The sequence below is a fragment of the Muscardinus avellanarius genome (genome assembly GCF_963383645.1).
Source record: "Muscardinus avellanarius genome assembly, chromosome: 15".
NCBI lineage: Eukaryota > Metazoa > Chordata > Mammalia > Rodentia > Gliridae > Muscardinus > Muscardinus avellanarius.
This window is the reverse complement of record NC_137801.1, coordinates 25,658,060-25,682,723: the sequence shown is the minus strand read 5'-3', so window position 1 is coordinate 25,682,723 and position 24,664 is coordinate 25,658,060. Positions and strand designations below refer to the sequence as shown.

Sequence of the window (24,664 nt, the reverse complement as noted above, 5' to 3'; positions counted from 1 at the left end):
GAGCTATGTACTTGGGCTACATGCGTTTCTCAGGCTGGCAGTCCCCCAGCACCACTCCTCCAGTTTTAGGAGGTCTACTCCACACAGATTCAGCTCTAAGCATCTCCAAGTGAGCTCTCCATAGGCTGTGGGTGGCTGCACCAGGTCCACAACCAAGCACATCCTCGGTTCTACGGAACTCTGGGAGTGTGCACCAATCTGGTGCTGCCAATCTTCGGTTTAAGCTTAGCTCAGAGTTTAAATGCATCATTGTTGGCTACCAATTCCATGTCAAGTCTACCTCTAGCCATTCAGATAGGTCAGACCACCATATCTTCTATACTGCAAAGGTGTCATAGTGGCTTTATATGTAGCCCAGAGGACAGCTCCTTCTCCTCAGGAGGTTTGAAATATAAGGCAGATAACCTTCTCTTCCACTTTAGGAAGTTGTGGGGCTCATAGTACAGTTCTCTCTAAAGAAACCTCTTATCTCCCTTAGTCATCTCAATTACCAGACCCTTTTAGTCTTGATGTTGAGGAATGGTGAAATAGATTTCTTATGCATTTCTTTTGACAATTCATATTGGGGACTAGCATCTCACTTTGTAGACAACCCTTTCTACCTTACTGAATGTACAGAAGGATTTTTGACTTGAGATTTTTTTCCTCCATCTCCAGCATGTGTTCATGTTATTAACTGCGAATGCCCATCATATACAAACCTCCGTGATGAACCCAGGCCAATGACTGGCTTTCTGCAGTCACACACAGGGTCTGAGAGTGGATATGCTCAGAGAAGAGCTAGAGTCTACATGCCGACACCTCAGCTGTCCCTGGCATCCACGGGTGTGATCCAGGAGAGATTAGATGACACGCCTGGCGTGTAGGAGGCCTGGCATTGCAGCCAGGAGCCCAGCATTGAAGGTGCAGAAGTGCTCTGTGTGGGACCAGAGCTGAGCCCTACTGTTCAACTTTAGGAGTGAAGGATAGGCACACACATTTATGCTGGCTTGCAATTCATAGATTCACCTACACAGCTGCCAAGAAAACTATCTTAAAAGACCCCCATTAAATCTTCAAATTCTGGGTGAGATATTGAAAGGAGAAATCAGTTGCAGAAAGATGGTTAAACATACTGAAAGGCTCCATTTTAAAAGAAAAATCATAAGCCCCTAGCAGCCAGCTAATAGTTAAAAGAAAAATATTTTTGCTGCAGTTTAAGAAGTATAGGCTTGAGAATAGGAAATATGCAATAAGCCCACCCTGTTCCAGGAACCTACCTAGCATCTTATCTATACTGACCGGGTCAGCACGCCCCGTGCCGGGAACCTGCTGACTACACCTAGTATCTTATCTAACATTTGACTACAGAATGTACTTTTCAAATGATTCTGTAATTTTTTGTAAACGCATGCAATCTGGCCCAAGCCCCCCTAACTAGTGGTCTTTTCCCTATAAATACCCTCAGTTTCAGTTGCTCGGGGCCGAACTCCTATACGAGTTGGCCCCAGTGCACTGGCTCCTTAATAAACCTTTTGCTTTTGCATCAAGGACATAAGTTTCTTGTGTGTACTTGGCGTCGCTTATCCCAAGGCTTGGTTGAGGGTCTCCCCTCTGCGGGGGTCTTTCAATACCTATGGCATATTTTTATCTTTCTTTCTTTTTTTGTAGGTGGTGGAGAAAAATGCAGATCCAGAAACAACCCTTTTGGTTTACCTGAGAAGAAAACGTATCCTGATTTTAAAGTGGGAGTGAGAGAGGCTGGGCGACAGGGTCACTTTTTCCAGGCTGATACCAATTTCTGGTTGGGCAGCTGTGAAGTGTGGTGGAAAGAGCACTGGGCCAGGAGTCCGAACACTCGTGTTTTAGCTGCAGCAATGACATGGAGGAGCTGTGTGACCCTGGGCAGTCGATGAACTCCCTAGATCTGAGCTCTCAGTTCTCAAACGAGAGGGATGTTTGTGATGTGTTTTGAGAGATCTCTTCCAGTTAAGAGACTAGTAATTCCAGGGTTTGATGCTGTGTCTGAAAAGGGCCCCTTTTGCCCTGGTGAACTGCGTGGTCACTTCTTCCTGGGGGGAGCAGGTCCTGCACTACCTGATACTTGCTTAGTATATAAATGGACTTCCTGGGGACTTTTTCAGCTCTGTCTCGGGGAGGGAGACAAGGGGATGGGTGTCTGCTGGGAAAGGATGCCTGAGGTGGGGATCATGTAGAGGTTCCACCCAGCATGGCAGCTGCAGACACTGGGAGTCAGTGAAGGCAGGGGGCTCCTTGGGGAGACTTGGGTGCTGCTCTTTGCTCCGTGTGGGGAGGGCTCCCGGAAGATCCCCTGTACCTTTTGTTCTTTCAGAGTAGTAAAGTATTCTGTGACCCTGGATCAAAACCAACAGAAATAATAAGAGTAGCTTTATGCACAGGCAGAGTCCAAAGTGACTTCTGTGGCTTATCTCAATCCCCAGCAATCATGTGGAAGTTTAATACTCCCTCTCCACAGGGGAGCTGTGAGGCCTGGTGGTGTGAAACCATCTGCCTTTTGCTAGAGTGTGCCAGAGGAAGCTCAGACCCAGGCCCTTAAGCTCTCGCCCATACCAGAAACCCTCCAGGGGTCTGTCAGCAGGACTAGGTTCATCCTGATCACTGTCTAGGAACCCTCCAGCTCCTAGAGGGGCATCTGGTGGCTCTTTCCCATGACATGCTTGAGGGCAACATAGGCTTGTTTGGCACTCCAGGATGTGAGCCCGGGCTCCACGGCTCTGATTCGCTCTCCTTCCATGGACCGCCTGGTGCTTGGTTTTGGCGTGGGCGCCTCTGAAGGCGCACGCAGCCCAGTCTGATGGCTCTTTCCTCAGAGGAATCAGTGGGTAGGAACCGGGGACTGCATGCAATGCCATTTCCAGCCCATTTACTCCAGGGTCACAGAATACATTACTACTCTGAAAGAACAGGCTGCTGAGGTAGATTTTAGCTTTCTCTAAGTTTCTCTTTTAGTTCTGAAGGCCCAGAAGCTTCAGCTGTCATAGCAATGAGCTGGTTTAAAGGCCAAAGGTCAAAGGAAATCCCAAACTGAAAGTTGGCTCATGAATGTGAAGTCCTTGAAGCTTACTGCAGTTTTTGCTGAGGGTTAATTTGCAGGGAGTTCTCAGCTTCGATTTCTATCCTGCCTTCTAGAAAGATCCCCAGGCCAGAAGAAGACTTTGCTAGACTTCTGGCTGCCATTACTCGTCTTCATACACCCCTGAAACCTAAACTACACATAACTGTATATATCTTTTGTGTGTGTGTGTGTGAGTCTAGGGATGGAACCCAAGGGCATTTGACCTCTGAGCTACACCCCCTGCCCTGTTTTTTATTCTTTATCTTGAAACAGGGTCTCACTAAGTTACTCAGGGCCTAAGTAGCTGAGGCTGTCTGCGAACCGCGATCCTCCAGTCCCAGCCTCTCAAATGCTGGGATTACAAGCGTGCGCCACCACGCCCAGCTAACTGTATATATCTTGACGGTGTCCGAACTGTAGATAACTGCATATGTCTTGATTGTGAAATGAACAACTTGGGCCTCAGGAGCCCTCCTCAGGCGTGTGTTAGAGAGAGGCAGGTTGTGCCAGGGGTGCCGCACACCAAATCTCGAGTCAAATGGCCATGCTAGGTTGTTGACAAGCATGGTAACACTCGTGATGTGTAGCTTGCATTTTTGGTTTCTGGTTTTGTTTTGTTTTTATCCTGTGAGGAAATCCCAGTTCCTACTCCACCGCCTGCCATACACCCCGAAGATCAACTGAGTACACGGGTGCTTTTCAAGTATGAGGTGCTGTGCCATTGTGAGTTGGTAATTTTACCTTGAAAGTGAGTGAAGGAGGTGGCAGATGGGAACGACCTCAGTTCCCTCCACCTTCAGTACACAGCTGGGGCCCCTGTAGGCCTGAAGACCTCTGTCCCACAGCCTGTGTGTCTCGGGAAGGTGATCCCTGAGCTGTTCTCTAATAGTCCTCTAGTGAGGCAAAGTATGGGACAATTTTCCACAGTGTATGGAAGAGCTGAGCCCAGTATTGATCCATGACTTCACAGATTCTTTATTTCCATCCATGTGTATCATGGGCTGGTAAGTTAGCAGCCCCTGGGCTAGCCCTAATTTTGGGTCCTGAGACTTTATCAGCCTGAAAAGTTCAGGTGGAAAGCCAGGGTGCAGGAAGTCTCAGCTCAGATAACTGCCTAGTCCAGGCGACATTGCTGATGTCCAGCCACTCCTAGGCTCAGCCTGTTAGGGGCATGATTTATCTGCTCAGTAAAACCTCACCTGGGAGACCTAGATCCCTAGAGAAGTCTCCAGGACCACTGGACCCTGGAATTAGTGTCCAGGGGATGCTGTTGAGTACTGTTGGGTGGGACCCTGCCACCTTGGTCTTCTGTGCAGTGGAGATGGTTCTGTGCTGCCTCCCTGGGAGACAGTGCATCCTCTCTGAGTGAGGAGGCTACTGGTCTGCTGCCTCCCAAGTCGAGGGCCCTGAGCTGTGGGTGGGGACGGGAGAGCGCACATGAGGTGCTCCCAGACATGCCCGGTAACACGCAGACTCCTTTCTCTAGTTCATGTTCTTTAACTGGTGGCTGCCCAGTGGGGCTGAGCGGGACCAAGCTCGGCTGCGGCGAAGGGGGCTGCGGGGCTTGCACGGTGATGCTTTCCAAATATGATCATCTGCAGAAGAAGATCGTGTATCCTTCGCCCAGAATCTGATGACCTACTAAGTGTGAGGATGCAGGGTCAGCGTGTGAGCCGTGTGAGTGTGTGTGTGTGTGTGTGTGTGTGTGTGTGTGTGTGTACACAGATATGTGGGACCCTCCTGAGCAGGGTCTGATCACAGACAGGGACACTGTAGAAGGATGCCTTAGCAAGTGTCTTCCTGGCTTGTGAATGCCCACCAGGCTCTGAACTTCTGCTGAAATAAGTTCTCTAAAATCAGGCTCCCCTCGCACCCCGTAAAATCCTTTAGCAGCAATCCATGCTCCCAGGATAGAATCCAGTCTCCCTCCCAGCATGCCCCTGCTTTCTTCCCCAGATTTCCATCTTGCTGTGGGCCTAGCACCCCTTGCGACCTGAGACAATTGTGAACTACTCGTGCCCCTGTTCCACTCATTTCTATTCCAGCATAAGCTACTTCCCAAGACTTTAGTCCTTTCTTCCAGGATTTCTCTACCTGGAAAACTCTGACCAGCTCTTTAGGTCTGAGTTAAAAACATCACCTCTTCCAGGAAGCCTTCCTTGACCTCCCAAGTCTGGGTTAGGTGCTCCTTGTCTGTGTGGGTTCCATCGCACCCTGCGCACAGTCTTCCATGCAGGAATTACCATGAGAATTTAGAGTTGTATCTTCACACCCATTTTTATTTTCCTGGGTTGACCACAAACTTTTGAAGGACAGAGATCCCACCTCATGCACCTTTACCCCACAGACCTCAGCAGAGCACTGGCCGATGGACGGCACTCAGTAACTGAGGCTGATTGTCCACCTCAGTGAATGATGATGAAAGGATGGGTGGGAGGGAGCACTATGAAGGGCTGGTGTCTCCTCCTGCCCTCCAAGGGGAGATGGGGCAGCAGGGGCTGAGTGCTGGGGAGCAAAGGCGATTGGAGGCCCTGGTGCTGAGGAGACAGGAAGGGCCTTGCAGAGATGGGGGAGGGATGCTTTGAGGCTGTGATCTGCCAGAGATTCCCTCTCTATAGCCTCTAGGGTTGGGCTGTTTAGAGACAGCTAAAAATAGCTCTAATGCCTGGCCCTGGCTTGGAGGCTGTGAGCACTGATGTATGGCTCTACAGGACTCTCAAGAGGTGTGGCCTCACCTGGGGGACAGCTCCCTTTGTCCCCCACCAGTGCCAAAGCAAGGTATACCAGAAGAGACGAGAGCCTAAGGTAGAGGGAGGAGACCCGAGAGAGCCTTACCCGTCCCCCAGGCCCGCCTGCTCAGCAACCTGAGTGGACAGTGGAATCGCCTTAATCTGGTGTTCTAGCCACTTTTCGGTCAACGCCTGCCTGGCCCCCATCTGCTCCTTGCATCACGTTGCCGTGACGACCGTGGAAGGAATAGGAAGCACCAAGACGAGGCTGCACCCCGTGCAGGTGAGCAGTGGAAGAGGTGAGCAGGCTCTGGGGTGAGCATTTGTCAGGAGGCTCAGGCCGAAGCTGCAGGCTTGCTTTGGTTGTTGGATGGAGTTTCTCCCCCTGAGCAAAGGAGACCTGGTGCCTGGACCACCTCCCTATCTCTTCTGGGTTCTGTGAGGCGGGAAGAGCCCAAGCTCCCTCCTGTGGCCAGCATGGATATAACATTGCACCAGGGAACCAAGGGATCAATAGACTCTGGTGGCCAGGGTGGTCCAGTTGCCCCAGAACCAGGAGGAGAAGGGGTAAGGGCGTTTCCTCACCTTCATCCTGAGTATGTTCAGGGAACTCTCAGTTTCTCCAGATTCTAGATTCTGAATCCTCTGTTCCCTTTGTTTAAAGCTTCATCTATGCCAGGCGTGGTGGTGCACGCTTATAATCCCTGCACTTAGGAGGCTGAGACAGGAAGATCGCGCAGGTTCAAAGTCAGCCTCAGATATGTAGTGAGGCTCTCAGCAACTTGGCGAGACCCTGTTTCCAAATAAAATATAAAATAGGTCTGGGAGTATAGCCCGGAGGTAGAAGGCCTCTGTATTCCACCCCCAGTACCATAAAATAATAATAATAATAATTAATAATAATAATAATAATAATAAAGCTTCATCTACACCCCATTCCTTGTAGTAATTTTAGTTGCACTCTCATTTCCCATCCCCAGGTGATACAGTATGGGCTGTGAGCCCCCCCATCTTCATTAAGATGGAGGTTAGAATGTGCTAAATAAGATAAGAGATGTATGAGTGTCTGGCCAAGGCTTTCTTTTGTTCTTTTTTGTACTGGGAATTGAACCCAGAGGCATTCTACTTCCGAGCTATACCCCTATCCCTTAAAAAACTATTTTAAATGATTTGAAACAAGGTCTCACTAAGTTGATTAGCATCTCGCTATATTGCTGAGGCTGGCCTTGAACCTGCAACCCTCCTGTCTTAGTCTCCCATGTACTGGATTACAGGTGTGTGCCACTGTGTCTGGCTTGACCAAGCCTTTCAGTCCACTTTCAGGTGGAATCAGACCCTTGAACATGGATTGAGATCCGGCATCCTTTTGGAGAGAAGGAGAAGTAATCTGAGAAGTTTCATAAAGAAGGATTAGGATGCACACAGGCCAAGTGAAAACAAGTAGGAGCAGGGAAGGAAAGGCCATTATTTGGTTTGGGGAAACTGAGTCAAGGGCGCTTTGGGATATAACAATCACAGAAGGTTCCAGAGTTAGGCCCAGGTCCTAGTCCTCCCCTAATCATCTGAAAAGATGAGTCTTTCAGAAGATCATGCTTTCCTTGGGCACTTTTCATGATGTCTTGAAGCCAGGACGTCATTTCTAGAGCCGGCTTTATTCCTGGTGCCCGGCTTGAGATCAGAGCAGGGCGGGGTGGTATTGCTTCACTTCTGATGTTTTATTTCTTAGTCAGGAAAAGGAGAAATTACTAAACTTGTTCAACCAGCAGGAAGTATGAGGAGGTAATTAGGGCTTGTCATTTTATTTAAAACAAATAGATGAAAGACTGACTGGCTTAAACACAGGAGTGATAGCTGTATAATTCCAAACCCCTCCCTTCCCAGTGGTTAAGATCCTTTTTACTAATACACTTATTCTGGCACCAAATCATCTCTAGAGCTAGATTCCACCTCTTGTTCATTTGTGTGTGTTTCTCAATTTCTGAGACACTACATGCTCCTGTCTTTGATCCTCCCTGCTCATTCTCTAGCCACTGCAGTGCTCAGGCTCTTCCCTTGGCCCTCGCCTCCCTCATCCTGCCCTTTCCCTAAGCCAGTTTAGTGCCCTCTACCTACAAATGGCATGCACGCTTTGCCTTCAGCTTGGACCTTTTCAGAAGTTAGATTCATTTCCAACTGGCTGCTGGACATCACAATGTGGATATCTAATCTTAATCTTATCAAAACTTTATTCATTCTAACTTCTTTCTTCCCTAGTCTTCTTTCATCTGAGTCCATGGCAAAACCATCTAACTAGTTGCTCAAGATAAAAGCTGAGGAGTCGGCTTTGATTCTTTCTCTCATATGTCACATCCAGTCCACCCAGAAGTAGGGTCTACTCTACCTTCTGGAGCCAGCCAGCAAAAGTATGGGTTCCAAAGAGAGGAACGAGGATGAAAGAATATAACTCTAAGAATTTAATTCAAAGACTATTTAATTCTAGGATGGAAGGATCACCAGTCCACTCCTGGGTCAATATCTCTACTGGCCGATAACCGGGTTTATTTTCTTGTGGTTATTTATATAGTTTCTTGCTTCAGGTTACCCTGGAATACAAGAAAGACAAGTCCAAAGTACGGGCAGGTCAAACAATACCCTGGTGCAACACAAACCACACAAACCTAATCTTAGCTCAGACAGAACAATAGCATCATTAGGTCTGAGAAAGTCTTAATTACTTTGAAATCTCTATGACCTCAAACCTCATTGACTCCGGGCGGAAGGACAGTCAAAAGTATTCTTTTAGTAAAGACAAGGGGAAGACCTTAATGGCTCCCCACATCTACCATCAAAACCTACAGTGACATCTTTGTTCTCTCCATTTTTAAAAAATGTTTTTGTTGACACACTGTAATTCTACATTATACTGAGGTTCAAAGTGATACATCCACACCTGCACACAGCACCTGGTGTATCTCCCTTTGGAGCCCACCCAGCAACCCCTTCCTTCTGGTAGATGAGTAGTGAAACCTCCATATAGGGTCATAGCATTATTTGAGCTGTTTTCTCCATCAGTTCTTCCTTTTTCTCCCCCACTTCCTTCCCCTATACCTTTCCACTATTCTCTTCTCTCTCCTTATTTATCTAAAGTTTCTCTGTTTCCTACTTTCTCTCTAGGGTCCACATGGGAGAGAAACCATTGACTCCTGACTTCCTGAGACTGGTTGATCTCACTTAGCATAATAATCTAGTTCCGCAAATGACATGATTTTGTTCTTTATGGCTGAATAAAATTCCCTTGTGTTTTCCCTTTCTCCCTGGAATATGCTGTTCTCTGATCCAAATTATGTTGTTAAATTCAGCTCCAAGGGGCCCTTTTCAGAGAGGCCTTTCCTGAACACTTTGATTAGTTAATCACTCTGGATCATTCTGTATAAACTCTCTACCTAACACCGACCTCCACCTGGAGTTTTCTTCTTGGTTTACTCTTGTCAGCATTTTTCTTACTATAATGTGAGCTTCACAAACTCTCTCCTGACCTCTCCTCTCCTCTGGTCCATCCCCAGTGCCTTTACTGTGCCCGTGTATAACAGGTTCTCAGTCGGTATTCATAAAATCAATGTACAGGGTACTAGGGTTATAATATTCTGGCAATTTTACTTAACATAAGTCCCAAGAGAGACTCCCAAGAGAGCAAAAAGAAAAAGGAAGCCGGGCATGGTGGCTCCCAGCATTCAGGAGGCTGAGACTGTAGGATCGTGGTTTGCGGACAGCCTCAGCTACTTAGTGAGACCCTGTTTCAAAATAAAAAGAATAAAAAATAGGGCAGGGGGTATGGCTCAGAGGTTGAATGCCCCAGGATTCCATCCCCAGACCCGCAAAAAAAAAAAAAAAAGGGAAAGTCACACAGATGAGAAGCTCCTTACAGTAAAGACCTTCCAGCTGGGAGTGGGAATTCTGTGACATCTCTTGCATAGAATGATCCAGTTGGATGTATTTCACGGCTTTCATGCCTCTGCTGGCCTCCTAGCACAGCCTTCCCCTGGGAATGCAGGAATGCAGTGGGGCTCCAGATGGGACTAGGATGTGCTCTGGTGGGATGCTGGTTGAGCTGGACTCCAGGGTAGTGTGTTCAAGGGAACACAATAGAGCTCTTCTGTTCACCACGTGTGCTCTTGGGTAAATCCCTACATTCCCTGGGCCGACTTCCCACTGTACTTTACTGTTCTTTGAAGGGACTTTGCCCACTAAGAGCTAATATTGACTGACTACCTTCTATATGCCAGGTAAGAGGCAAGAGTTTTGCATAAACTATCTCATTAACTCCTTAAAAGTAAGTAGTAGAGATGAGTGTAGTGGCACACACCTGTGATCCCAGTACTTGGGAGGCCAAGACAGGAGAATCACAGGTTCGAGGCCAGCCTTATCAACTTAGGAAGACTCTCAGCAACTTAGAGAGACTCTGTTTCAAAAATAAAATAAAAAGGGCTAGGAGTATAGCTCAGAGGTAGAATGCCTCTGGGTCCAATCCCCAGTACACAAAAACTAGAAACAATAACAACAAAGAGATAGAGATAGAGATAGAGGTAGAGAGAGAGAGAGAGAGAGAGAGAGAGAGAGAGAGAGAGAGAGAGGAGCAAGTGGTAGTTGATCCTCCTTATAATCGCCTTGGAGGGGCTTGGGGACCTGACTGCTATTCTCATTGCCTCTCAGCAGGGGCTGGCTTTAGGTGCATTGTGCAGAGAGCTAGGGGAGAGGTCCTGCCAATACAGACATCTGTGTCATCTGTCCCTTTAGGAGAGAATTGCAAAAAGCCATGGCTCCCAGTGCGGGTTCTGCACCCCTGGCATCGTCATGAGCATGTACACGCTGCTTCGGAACCAGCCCGAGCCCACCATAGAGGAGATTGAGAATGCCTTCCAAGGTAGGCTTGCAGCACAGCCAGGAGGTGGGGGGGCCCTGGGGGTGGAGGGGTCAGGACAGGGCCAAGTGACAGCTAGGGCTGGGCTGGGAGTGTGAGGGCTGGTACTTTGGAGGAAGGCTCAAGCTACCCCAATGTGGCGGCTAAGAGCTGCTAGCCAGTTAGCTTCTCTTAGTCCGGAGAACAGTTGGTTGGTGGGTTGGAGATCTCCTGGGGTCCCCTCCTTCTGAGTGTTCTTCCTGCCCTCCTCCAGCATTTGGGTGGCCCTGACACTGGGCAGCTGGCACCAGAGATCATTTGGGAAACTTCACAGAGCCTGATGATGTGGCTTTCTTTCCTCAACACCACCAGAAAAGCCTTTTTCAGGGCACAGGCTGCCCTGAGAACAGTGGCAGGGCTCTGGGCCCCTCAGGGACTGGCTCCCTAGCCCACCTCCTGTGGATGGGCCCCAGAGCCTGCCTGTGCATCTAGTTCTCTGAAATGAATCCAGGAACTCCCACTCAGCACTTCAGCCTATCACTTGTCCAGTTATTTTGAGTCCTCTGTCAGGCACTGTACAAGGTACAATGGACACAGGATGAAGATGTGGTCCTTCCACCCCAGGGGCTCCTGCTGTAAGAGAAGAGAGTTTGTAATGTAGTTTGGTAAGTTCAGTGACCAGGCACCCTGGGAATACCAAGAGGGACCCTGGCTCATCCTGTGAATTCCAAGAAGGCTTCCTAGGGGAATGAGGGGCCATGGTAACATTTTGAAGCTAGAAATATGGGAAGGAAGAGAGACTTCCAGACAGATGAAATAGAGTGTCAAAGGCAGAGCTGCAAAGGGAGCACAGAACTGAGCGGAAGCAAAGCCACAGCCCCTCGGCTGCCCGGGCCAGTGATAACATCGCTGATTCTCCCTTGGCCCACAGGGAACCTGTGCCGCTGCACAGGCTACAGACCCATCCTCCAGGGCTTCCGGACCTTCGCTCGGGTAAGTGGGGCCCCAGAGCATCGGTGGCCCTGCTCCTAAAGCAGCAGCCCTCGGGGATCCCAATTAAAAGGGAGCCACAGCCTTCTTGTCTCCCTAAGAGCTATGCAGTTCATCGGTCCTCCACTGGGGAAGGTGCTGTGGGCAGTTGGTTTCTGCTGTTATTTTCCACAGCATAGAGCTTTCCTCTTTGTGAAGGCCCAGGGTCCTGCTTCCTAGAAGAGGCACCTGCCTGAGTGCGAGCTGCCTCGGGGTGTTGGGCTCGGCAGCCTTCTCCAGAGGCTGGCAGGCTCAGCCATGGCACAGGTGCTGAATATGCCATTTAACAACACTACAGCCCTGCCTGGCTCAGCACTCGCTACCCTCCTCCTCCCTTTCCTGGCTGCTTTCTGCAGTTGGCACTCTGCTGGGCTTATGGAGCTGATAATTAGATCTCCAGACAGTTTGTGAACCCCTGGAGTGTTCATATAACTCCAAGCAAGAAACCACAGCCAGTGTGTGGGCACTGGTTATATAAAGGTAGACATAAACCTGTCCTCTGGCCAGGAGGATGGAGGCTGGCCTCTCTTTTCTTGGCTTAGTCCCCACAAGTTTTACCCGATTCCTCAACTGGGTCAAATGGGTCCTGAATCCATCCAAATCTTTTTAAATATCCATTTGATTCAGAGTCTAGGAAGAGAGTTACAGATGTTTGTGTCTTTCACTCTCCTTTTGGGTTGGTATATCATGAAAAGGAGTGTTGGGTCCACATGAACCAAGAGGGGGTGGGTGGAGGAAGAGATGAGTTCCCATAAGGATGAAAAACACCACACCCTGGAGATGGCTGTTGATAATGAAGTAGAAGGTGTGCAATTAAATGCAAGTGGTCAAAAGCACAGATTTGGAATTTATAACCTGGGTTCTGACCCTTTCCCATCATAATGTGTCATTCTGGGAAAGTATCCCTTGTTTCTAAAATGAAAACTGTAATAGTACCTACCTTCTAGTGTTTGTAAAAATTAGGTACTTCCTGCAAAGCTTTCAGGACAATGCCTGGTGCATCCCGAGTAGTCAGTAAATGAAACAATAAATTATGATGCTGGTACATTTCCCCTTTACCCACCACATAATCATCATTAATAGCTCAGGCCTCCCTGAGAACCAGGGATTGTTAATTTTGCCTTTTTACATCACAGGAGCCTGCTTAGAGACATACAATTTAACCAGTCCTCGTGGCGTCTCCTAAGAGAAGGGCATTCATTTGAGTGTAGCCAACAGCTGCACTCCTTCCCAAGGTCTGAGTTTTATCAGCATTGAAGTGGTTCCTGATTATAAGGTGTAGAAACACCTGTCTTGACACAGCTTTGCAGCAGGTAGAGCAGAGCCAGGCTGAGATCTCTGAGCAGCCCAATGCCTGGCACAGGGAAGGTGTGCAGAGGCTCCTGGAACCTTTATTCAGAGCTTGTTTACTTCTACTCTATGCACAGTTGTAACAAACTTGATTTCTTAGATTTTCCGTGTGTAGCACACACTAGAAAAGAGTGAGGAGGGTCTGCTAGAGGTGAACACACTGTTCACTGCAAGAGTGACAACCCCCATCTGGTGTCAGGGGGAAATGAAAAAGTCATAAAAATTAGCACAAGCAAGACTTCTGGTTTCTGACCTGGTATGGATATGTAAGGAGCTTAGACATTTTTGTTCTATTCTAACAACAAATAAAAAGCTGAACAAACTAAAAGATCATGACTCTTAAGACTCATCAGAGACTAGGACTAACTGTTCCTCCTGGAACTGGAGACAGACTGGTGGATACAGAGAATCACAACGTACTGGAGCAGAAGCAGAACCTGTGCCCGCAGCAGTACTAGAAAGGGAAATCCTGCGCAGTGATTGATGAATAGCTGGAGGTATAATGTGGACAAGCCTGGGAGATACAAACCCTAGGGGGACTCAGTCCTGGGGACCACTTCATACTTTTATTTCCAGAAACTCTCTCCAGTCTTCACAGTAAGTGTTGGAGGAAAATTCCCTTGTGCTTCTGGGAGGGAGCAGGGAAAAGGAATCATTTTGAAACACACCAGAGCATTTCTCTTCTTCTTAACAAGGCCTGTCCTCAGAAGAAACGATTTTACCAGAGCCTAAACTTGTGAGGTGATATCAGAGCCTAACCTGTCTGGAGGAAAAGAAACTTCCAGACCCTTCCCATCACCCTGACCCACCGGTGGGAGAAAGAAAACCCATTGGGAGGTGCCTGAGAAATTTGCTGTTCAAGTGCACAGACTCACCTAGAAACTAAGACCTAGTCTTAGGACTATTGATAATTATTTATACTCCACACCTTATCAACACATTGCTAGAGGCTTGCTCACAGCAGGCTCTTTTATAGAGCACAGTGTCTTATTTTTCAACAGAAAATTACCAGTCATACTTAAAGGCAAACATAGTTTAAAGAGACTGAACAAACAGAACTGGAGTCGATATGGCAGGGATGTTGGAAATACCAAGCCAGAGTATTTTCTTTAAGATTATGCTTAATTCACTAAAGGTTTTAATGGAAAAAGTAGGCAACATGCAAGAAGAGATGAATAATGTAAGAGACAGATAAAAATTCTAAGAAAGAATCATTTAAAAGTGCTAGATATCAAAACACTGGAACGCAATGTTCCAACTTTGGTGTGGATTCATTAGGACATGAAACATGGTGGAGGAAAGGCTCTCTGAGCCCGAGGATAGGGCAACACAAATGTCCAAAACCAAAACGTAGTGATAAAACAGAGTGGGTGTGGGGGGGAAGGAACAGACAATCCAAGAACTGCGGGCCAACTATTACAGGTATAATATACATGTAATGGGAATATCAAAAGGAGAAGGAAGAGAGAAAGGAACCAAAGAAATATCTGAAACAATAATGAATGAAAAATTTCCAAAATTAATATCAGACTCCAAACCATATAGTCAGGAAATTCAGAGAACACCCCAAGCAGGATAAATGCCCAAACAAAAAACTCCAAACAAAACTGAAACAAAACAACAACAAACACTCAAATAAAAATCCTACCTGAGGCATGTTATATTACAATTTCAGAAAATTAAAAGTAAAGAAAAACTCTTTTGAAAGAATGCAGAGAAAAATACACCTTAACCATAGATGAACAAAGATATGATTTATATCATATTGCTCAGAAACCATGCAAGAGAATGGAAAATATTTAAGGAGAATAGAACAAAAGGAGGAAAGGAGGGGGGAGAGAGAGAGAGAGAGAGAGAGAGAGAGAGAGAGAGAGAGAGGAGAGAGGGAGAGAGAGATTCTTCAGAGAGAAGGAAATGATAAAAGTCAGAAACTCAGATGTATGTAAGGCAAAGTGGAGCATTGGAGGATGGATTAATAATAGTAAAATTAAAAATTTTATTTTTCTTATACTTAATCTTGTAGATAGCTTGTTGGGGACAACAATAGCAGCATGTATTTGATTTATGTATAAATGAAATAATAGCAGCAATGATAAAGGAAACAAGGTGGAGGAATTAGGATTTATTATACGGCATTTGCACTAGTCATGAAGTGCTGTAATGTTATTTGAAAGCGGAGTTGGATTACTTACAAATGTATAATGCAAACTTTGGGGCAACACAGAAAAAGAAACTGAAAAGAGAAGTATAATGGATTTTCTATGAAAGAAGATAAAATAGAATAGTATACAATGCTCAGTTAAAACCACAAAAGTCGGAAAATGTGTAAAAGACAAAAATAAGTAGAAAATATGATAAATAAACAGAAAATAATAACAAATATGGTAAATAATACTCTAAACATATAAACAATCACCTTAAATGTTGACAGTACAAATATACAAATTGAGACAGACATTGTCACGGTGGATAAAAAAGCACGACTTAAATATATGTTGTCTATTTGAAACCCATTTTAACTACAAAGAAACAAAGAGATTAAAAGTACGTGGATGCAGAAAGATCTGCCATGCTAACATTAATAAAAGGAAAGTGGGAGTAGCTATATTAATTTTGGACAAAGAAGACTTTAAAATAAGGAAAGTGGTCAGAGAGAAAGAGGGCCATTAAATAATAATAAAGGGATCCATACCCTATGAAGATCCAATAATTTTTTCTGTGTATATACCTAACAACAAAGGATGAAAGTATACAAGGCAAAAAGTTCTAGAATTGTAAAGACAAATAGATGAATCCATTATTTTAGGTGAAGACTTCAATGCCCTTCTACCAGAATTGGACACATCCAACAGGCAAAAATTAATAAGGACCTAGTTGAACTCGATAGCATCATCAATTAGCTGGGTATAATTGACACTTAAAGGCTGGCCAACAGCAGCAGAAAAAAGATACTCTTCTTAAGCTCATATGGAAGCTGGCCAAGGTAGACAGTATTATGGACTATAAAACAAATGTAAAAGCATAAAGATTACAGTGTCTGCTCTTGGAATACTGTGAAATTAAACTAGAAATCAATAACAGAAACATAACTGGACAACCTAAAAATATTGTGTGTGAAATTAAACAACACACTTTTAAACATACAAGTCAAAGAAGAAATTCAAGATAAATTCTAAAATAGTTTGAACTAAATGAAATTAAAAATGGAATTTATCAAAAATTTTGGGCATGCAGTAAAAGCAAGGTCTAGAGAGAAATTTGGGGCATGCAGTAAAAGCAAAGTCTAGAGAGAAATATTCAAAACTTTGAATACATATATTAAGAAGGAGTAAAAATCTAAAACTAGAAATTCATTACTTTTTACATTAGCATTTTCCCCAAAGTGAAATGCTTAGGTATAAATCTAAAAAAAGTACAAGATATATGTAAGAAAAACTGCAAGACTGATGAACAAAATCAAAGAACTAAATGAATGGGTAGATTTTCATGGATAGGAAGACTCAATATTATCAAGAGGTCAGTTTTCAAAACTTGATTATAGATTTTGTGCATTCCCAATCTAAATTCTAGCTAAGTTTTTGTGGATAAAGTTTATATGAAGAGAGAAGAGACCCAGAATAGCCAGCCTAATGTTGAAAGAATAAACTTGGAGAATAAACTACCCAATTTCAAGACTTATTATAAAGCTATAGTTATTAAGACACCGTGGTACTGGTGGAAGGATAGACAAATAAACCAATGAGACAGAATCGAAGTCCAGAAATAGAAAAATATAGAGTTAATTGATCCTTGACAAAAGAGCAATGCATGGAGCAAAGATAAGTCTTTTAAACAACAGTGTTAGAATAACTGGTCATTCCCATACAAAATAATGAATCTAGACACAGACTATAATCCTTATTAAAAAGTCACTCAAGTTGAGTCAGAGACCTAAATGTAAATAAAAAACTTTACAAAACTCCTTGGAGATAACATAAGAGAAAATCTAGATAACCTTGCAGGTGGCAATGAATGTTTAGATAAACACCAAAGGCATGATCCATGAAATAAATGATTGATAACCTATGACTTATGAAAATTAAAAGTTTTTGTTCTGCAAAATGCCATAAGACACTTGTTCAGAATATTAGAAAAGTTTAAAACTCACCAATGAGAAAATGAGCAACTCAACTAAAAAACGGGCAAGGGCAAAAGACCAGAAGAGATACTTCGTCCAAGATGATATATGAACGGCATGTAAATATGTAAAGAGTTCAGCACCATTGTATCATTAGAGAACTGTAAACCAAAACAATGAGATACTATGGCATACCTATTAGAATGGACAAATTTGAAACACTAATATCACCAAAAGTGGAGAAGATGCAGAACTCTCATTTGTTGCTGGAGGCAGAGCAAACTGAACAGACACTCTCCAAAACAATTGGGCAGTTTTTACAACTCTTACTGTATGACCCTGCAATTGCCTTCCATGATATTTACCCAGAAGACATGAAAAATGTGTCTACCAAAAAAACTTGAACAGGAATATTATAGAAGCCTTATTCATAACTGTCAAAACTTAGAAGCAACCAAGATGTTCTTGAGTAGGTAAATGGATGATGAAGCCGTGGTGCCAAAGAGTATTATTCGGTACTAAAATGAAATAAGCTGTCAAGCTATGAAAAGACATGGGAGGAATCTTAAATGTGTATTACTAAGTGATAGGAGCCAATCTCTAAAGAGTACCTATTTGATGATATCAACTGTATGACATTCTAGAAAAGGCAAAACTGCAGAGGCAGTGAGAGGATTAGTGGTTGTTAGGGTGAGAGGGAGGGAGGATGACAAGGCAGAGCACAGGATTTTTAGGGCAGTGTAATGCTCTTCTGAATGATACTATAATAGTGGACACACTTCACTGTGCATCTGCCAAAGCTCATAGCGTGTTCAACAAGAGTGAGTCCCCATGTAAATGATGGGTTTTGAGTGATTTTGTGTTGCTGTAGCAGATGTACCACTCTGGTGCAGATGTTGATAGTGGTAGAGGTTGTGTGCGGAGGGGAAATTTGGGAATTTTTTTTGTATCATCTACTAAATTTCCCTGTGAACCTAAAATTACTGAAAAAGAAACCCTATATATTTTTTTAAAGGCATAAGCCCAGAAATCTTAGCTTACTTTATAAAGTGGAAATCTCAGGAGGGTTGGGGTAGAACCAGCCTTATCCCAGCTTGGCAGACCCGGGGAGGGCAGTGACATATTATGGTAATATACAATAACTTATGTTGTAAACATATAAATGAATCATCAAGAAAAAGGATCTGAGTGGTAATGGGCTGGCACTTTGTCTGGAAAATGTACTTGTGTGAAGTCTCTCCCTCCTCTGGAAGGCGAGGCTGACATCTTACTGCCGAGTTCCTCTTGCTTCACATGGGATTGAGAATTCCCCTGCACCATTCCTTCTCCATAGAGATAGATGGAAAGAGGCACTAAGGGACCTCTCTTCTTTCCTCCTGTCCTGTCTAAATGTAGAGGGGAAGATCAAAGTGGAAGTAGAAGCGTCCAGATGGCAGAACAGGTGTGGTGTCCAGTGGCAAAGCCAGGAGGGCTGCGCACACCGACCACATGTGCTGGTCGAGGCCTGGGAAGGCTTCTCTCTGGTGCCATGACCTGGCTATGCTCACAAGCTCTCAAAGGCCACACCTTCAGCCACATGACCTGCTGAGAGCTCTCTTGGGAAGGATAGTGCGTCATGACACACCCTTTCAAGAATGCCAGCAGGGAAATGTTTCCTGTGACTCATGGGGCCTTCCCAGCCTGCTCTTCAGGAACTGGCTACCCTAGAAAAGCACCTGTGATTTTCACCCACTTTTTGCATCTCGGTACAACCCCATGATTCTGGAGTGTCTTCTGAGGCCCCAAGCTGCAATTCCTGCCTTCTTGGTACAGATTAGCTGGGTGAACATACCCTTTTCTGTCCTGCAAGGTCTGGGTTCTGGAAATAAGCGATTTTGTACTCTTTTTATGCTCTTCTCTGCTACTGGTGTCTGGAGGTTCCCGAGCAAGTCCTTCTCCATAGGTGACAGGTGGTTGTATCTGTAGAATAGGTCCACAGTGAAGAGTGAAAAGCATTTAGTTTTCTGAGATGAAGTACCTAGCAGGGAGACCACTGAGCACACCGGCAGGGTGCATTTCTGGGGCCAGCACTGGTCCACCATAGAGCTTGGCTGATGCAGAAGCAGAGCCACGCATGTCCTGAGAGAATCTCTGATAATTTTTCCTAGGAGATTTCTAAGGAAAGGAGGGAAATGGTTGTAACGATACATTTTGGCCGGGTGTGGTGGCGCATGCTTGTAATCCCAGCATTTGGGAGGCTGAGACCGGAGGATCGCAGCTCTCAGACAGCCTCAGCTACTTAGTGAGGCCCTCCGCAACTCAGTGAGACCCTTTTTAAAAATAAAGAATAAAAAAATAGGGCAGGGGTTGTAGCTTGGAGGTCAAATGCCTCTGGGTTCCATCCCCAGACCTGCAAAAAAAAAACAAAAAAAAAAACATTTTGATAAAATAGGACTTAGCTTTGATGGAAGAGTTTTCTTGAAAATAGATTTCCATATTTTTCCTGGATTAATTCATGGATTAAATATCCCTGAGTTATTTAGTGTACCTCAGCCAAGCAAGAGAGAATCCAGGGGAGGCCTGGACTCTGTGCATGGAGGCACATGGGATGGGGTGTGGGGGTCTCTGGTCCTCTGGAAGGTGCTGGGGACAGGTATCAGAGCTGGATCTCACTAGATATTAATCACTGAAGTTAGTTCCTTAAATTCGGTGAAAACTCTGCAAATACCCTTATGTGAATGTCATCTCTCTAGGATGGTGGATGCTGTGGAGGTAACGGCAACAACCCAGACTGCTGCATGAACCAGACAAAAGACCACACGGTAAGTAAGTGAGTCCTTTCCTGCTGGGAGCCTGGGGCGCAGTCTCAGGCTACACTTTCCTGGTCCCGGCAGTGGTGGCTGGAAGAGGGAACTTCAGCAGGAGTCGGGGACGAAGATGATGAGGTGTGTGTTAGCTCTGGTCCCTTGGCGAGGCTTCCTTGTTCAAGCATCCCAGGAGCTGCCTGCCCCTCTGCCAGCCTGCCGAGGACTGGGAACGAACATAACTGGAGTGAGGGCTGGACCAGTCCCATGGGCATCTAAAAGGAAGAGATGCCGAACCACTTACCTGTTCTCTTTCCCTGCAGGTCACCCTCTCACCATCCTTATTCAAGCCAGAAGAGTTCATGCCCCTGGATCCCACCCAGGAGCCCATCTTCCCTCCAGAGTTGCTGGTAAGTGATTCCCTGAGAGAAGGCCGCGTTGCTGAGCTGTGGCCTCCTGACACCTGCTTTATTTTTACACCCATGGTTGAGGTTTCAGACCATCTTCCTTCATTTTTCCAACACCCTATGAGGTCATGCTCCCCCAGAATCCTATACCTTTCTCACACCTATCACACAATTACTTCCCGATGTCTATATTCCTTGCTATTCTATAAACCCAGGAGGACACACTGTGTGTCAATCACAGGTGTGCTCTATTTCTTGACCCCCTGGCATATCTAATGTGTAAGCCTACCAAGCCACCTCTCTGTCTCTCTATAAGAAGGTTATTTATTTAGGAACAAACAAAAAGAGCTATATTCAAAGCACACACTCCAGAGCAGTTCTGTCTCAAACATACCTCACATCTGCTTTTTCACATTCACTTCAACGCTTATGACAAGGAAGGAAAGAAGTCACCCTCGGAGGGTTTCAGGTGTACATTTCTCAGGAATGTGGTGTTCATAAAGACTGCCTTCCAGGCTCAACAGATCATTGCAGCAGGCCACCCGCAGATCTTCCTTCGGGTTGTGAAACCTGGAAAGCACCATCAGTCTGACCGGGAGGTGGGGGGCTCTCTTTTCCAGCCCTCCTTTGCATTTCCTTCTGACACTCCATCCTTCCCGACCTCCTTGCACCCCGTCCACTGCACCTCCTGGAGACAGTATCGAGCACTGCAAGGAGCCTGGGTTTTCTGTCAGGTCAGGTGACCTGGCTGGTCTCACCTCCTAGTAGGTGACTTTCAGCTGGTCCCTCAACATCCTCGATCTTCGGGTTGCTCCTGCACCTGTATATGAGGCTCACAATGCCTCCTTCACTGAGGTCTTCCCGAGACCGAGAGGGACGATGTGTTTAACAAGCCCCAGTTGGAGTTCTTGCCTCGGTACCTACTAGTTCCCCTCGCTTCTCCCCAACATGTATCAACCTCCTTTGCAAGCCCAATACTGAGCAAGTCAACAGAGGAATTGAGACCATTACAGACTTAAAGCAGTTTCTCAGGGGAAGGAGAGCAGGCAGAAGGAGGCGGAACAGTAAGCAAACTGCATTTCCTAGAGGCTGAAAGACACTCCGCGGAAGCAGCTGCGCTTCGAAGGGGAGCGCGTGACCTGGATCCAGGCCTCTACCCTGAAGGAGCTGTTGGACCACAAAGCTGAGCACCCTGACGCCAAGCTGGTGGTGGGGAACACGGAGATCGGTGAGGGCGCGGGCCAGCCTGGGGGATTCTGGGGGATCTGGGAGTGTTTCTGGGCCCTTCCTGCTTGCCCTTCCTTCCCCCTGACTTTCCCTTCCTTTGTATCCCATCTCTGTCTCGTTGACTGCCCTGGGAAACCACTGAGGAGGTTTCAAAGGGTTGCTGTCGTATCCAGTGAGATCTCTGTACGTGTGTTGACTTTTCTCTCAACATGTCAAGGATGCACCAGGGTCTCAGGAAGCAACTGGGACACAAAGACTAACTGGACATGGCTCCTTCCCTCAAGGCTCTCCTATCTCAGATGGAGGGATGGGTTAGGCTAAGGGTGTAGGCCAGAGTTTGATAGATGCTGGGGGGAGTAGAGATGTCACGTTTGCCTCCCTGCCACTTTACTGTGCCCAGGGGAGGGGTCATGTCATAGGGAAAGGAGAGGTGATGTCCAAGTGTGACTGTGCCTGTGTTGCCTGGGACCATGCCACCCCCTGTGTGCGCCCACAGTGGCTGAGAAGGACAGGAGGCTCTCAGCCCCATCTCCATCACGAGATCAGCCCATCCCACTCTTCATCCTTTCTAAATCTGCCTCAGCCAGTGTCCACCAGACCCCAAACCCAGTGAGGATCCAAGACGGTCACAGCTCTGACTGGCGGCATGCCAGGATTTTAATCAGCCCAGTTTGGCTCGTGGGACTCTCCTGGCTCTGATTTCTAAAGGAGCCCCAGGTGTTTGGGTTCTTCTTGGATCCTCAGCCTCAGAGATGAAGGCTGGGCTGGGTTTGGTGCTGATGGAGCACAGGAGTGGCCTTACCCTGGACTTCTGGTTTCTGGTTGGATCTTTAGCCAGAGAGTGGAGGACCTTGCCTGGTTCAAACTGATGGAGCACAGGTTTGGCCCTGTCTACCTGAGCACAGACACAGTGCAGAGTCTCCAGCTTCAGATTTGTAACACACTGGGTGGGTTGTGAGACATGTCTCAGCTCAGCAGATTCATGGTAGCTGGTGCTCTTTGCCATCCTGCCTCTGCCCATGGAGCTGTGGCCCAAGGCTTCTTTGCACCTATATTGTGGCCCTAGAGTTCAGGGGTAGCATGACTTAAGGCGGCTGGAAGGATTTGTATAAGATCCTCTGATCCTGGACATGTTTCTTGCCTTGGGTAAGACAACCCTGGATTCCAAGAGAAAGGAATCAAAGTTTTTATAAACTAAATAATTATAAATAATTTAAGACCTCTTCTATCTGCTCCACTCCCTTCTCCTTGTACAACCCACAGCGTAACCACCTACAGCCATCAGGGTGCTGAGGGAAGGTGGTAGAGAGATAAACCCTGCCAAGACGGGAGGCGCTGCTTCCACCTTGCTGTCTTCTGTGTCCTGGGAGTGGATTCCCACTCAAGCCAGACACCGCACGGTCGGGCGGCCCTTTGCAAGTCCTCCGTGCCAGGCATTTCTTTTTTAGCCTTTTCCATCTACAGCCCATCCATGGGGGTGGGAGAGGTGCTGCTCCATCTGGGTCTAAGGAACACAGGTGCGTCTATGTAATAGGCTTCTAATTTAAATAAGCCAGGAGGACAGAAACCAGGCACAGATGTGTGGTCGTGCAAAGCCACACACCTTGAACTCAGGCAGAAATGGAGGACTGGAAGGAGTACGTGAACTTTCCTTTCTTTTTTTTTTTTTTTTTTGTGGTACTGGGGTTCCTGGAAGCCCTTCTGCCTCCGGGCTACACTCCCAGACCTATTTTTTACATTTTCATTTTGGAAACAGGGTCTCCTAAGCCAGCGCGCGCGGCTGGCTTCGAACCTGCGCGATCCTCCTGTCTCTGCCTCCCAAGCGTGGGGATTACAAGCGTGCGCCACCACGCCCGGCTGTGAACTTTCCTTTCTAACTTTAGACTTTCATTCTTATTCTACCCTAATACTGACAATAGTGCAAGTACTGAAATGTGACTGTTCTTAGTTGTATGACTTAGGCAAAAAAAAAAAAAAACCACCCTCAGCCTCTTTGTGCCTCAATTTCTTCATTTATGAGCAGCAGAAAGCCATAGTACCTCACAGGGATGCTGGGAAGAAAACATTAATTAAAATTGAAAAAGTGTAAGCCGGGCTTGGTGGCACACGCTTGTAATCCCAGTACTTGGGAGGGTGAGAAAGGAGGATCGCAGGTTCGAGGCCAGCCTCAGCTACTTAGGAAGGCTCTCCACAACTTAGTAAGACCTTGTTTCAAAAATAAAGAATAAAAAATAGGGTGGGGGTGTATCTCAGGAGTAGAATGCCCTGGGTTCAATCCCCAGTACTGAAAAAAAAAAGTGCTTAGAAGAACTATGGCACACCTTAATACCCATGTTTTCTGTTTTTTTTTTTTTTTTTTTTTTGTATTAGGGATTGAGCCTAGGGGCGGTCTACCTCTGAGCTACACCCCCCAATTTTTTATTTTTATTTTGAAACAGTCTTGCTAGGTTCTTGAAAGTCTCCCTACAAGGCTGACACTGGTCTTGAACCTGTGATCCTCCTACCTCAGCCTCCCAGGTACTGGGATTACATGCTGTACTGCCACACCCAGCTAATATCTGTGTTTTCCAATGTTATTACACACACATGCACAAACATACATACATACCAATTGTCATGAATTTGAGTTCATTTTATTTGAATTTGGATAGGTGTTGTGCGCATGTGAGAGAGAGAGAGAGAGAGAGAGAGAGAGAGAGAGAGAGAGAGAGACAGAGAGAGAGACAGAGACAGAGACTGAGATCTAGACTCAGGGATGACTTGTGCACTGTGTTTTCTAACCCCAGCCCCCAGCACAGGAAATTGTGAGTATGTCACACATCTTGTGGGTGTCGAGGGAAACCACTGGGCCCTGCAAACAGGCTTCTTGCTCCTCTCCAGGCATTGAGATGAAGTTTAAGAACATGCTGTTTCCCCTGATTGTCTGCCCAGCCTGGATCCCTGAGCTGAATGCAGTGGAGCGTGGGCCCGAGGGTAAGGAGCTTCCCTGAGCCCACAGAGGGCAGCGGCGCTGGGGATGGGTCGCAGGGGGAGGCAGGTGCCGGGCAGCCTGGCTTCGGCTTCGGCTGCC

At 46.3% G+C, this 24,664-nt stretch overlaps 1 protein-coding gene across 1 annotated transcript in view; it reads left to right on the top strand.

Annotated features, from left to right (window-relative positions):
- Positions 1 to 24,664, top strand: part of XDH (xanthine dehydrogenase) — a gene marked incomplete at both ends in the record, with an annotated part of 74,284 nt that overhangs the window by 5,074 nt on the left and 44,546 nt on the right. The window contains 9 exons of the mRNA XM_080710972.1: positions 1,651 to 1,708; positions 4,592 to 4,688; positions 5,980 to 6,088; positions 10,579 to 10,705; positions 11,613 to 11,674; positions 19,910 to 19,978; positions 20,284 to 20,370; positions 21,454 to 21,595; positions 24,475 to 24,567. Coding sequence (XP_080567098.1) covers positions 1,651 to 1,708; positions 4,592 to 4,688; positions 5,980 to 6,088; positions 10,579 to 10,705; positions 11,613 to 11,674; positions 19,910 to 19,978; positions 20,284 to 20,370; positions 21,454 to 21,595; positions 24,475 to 24,567 — 844 coding nt within the window. The remainder of the gene's footprint in view (positions 1 to 1,650; positions 1,709 to 4,591; positions 4,689 to 5,979; positions 6,089 to 10,578; positions 10,706 to 11,612; positions 11,675 to 19,909; positions 19,979 to 20,283; positions 20,371 to 21,453; positions 21,596 to 24,474; positions 24,568 to 24,664) is intronic.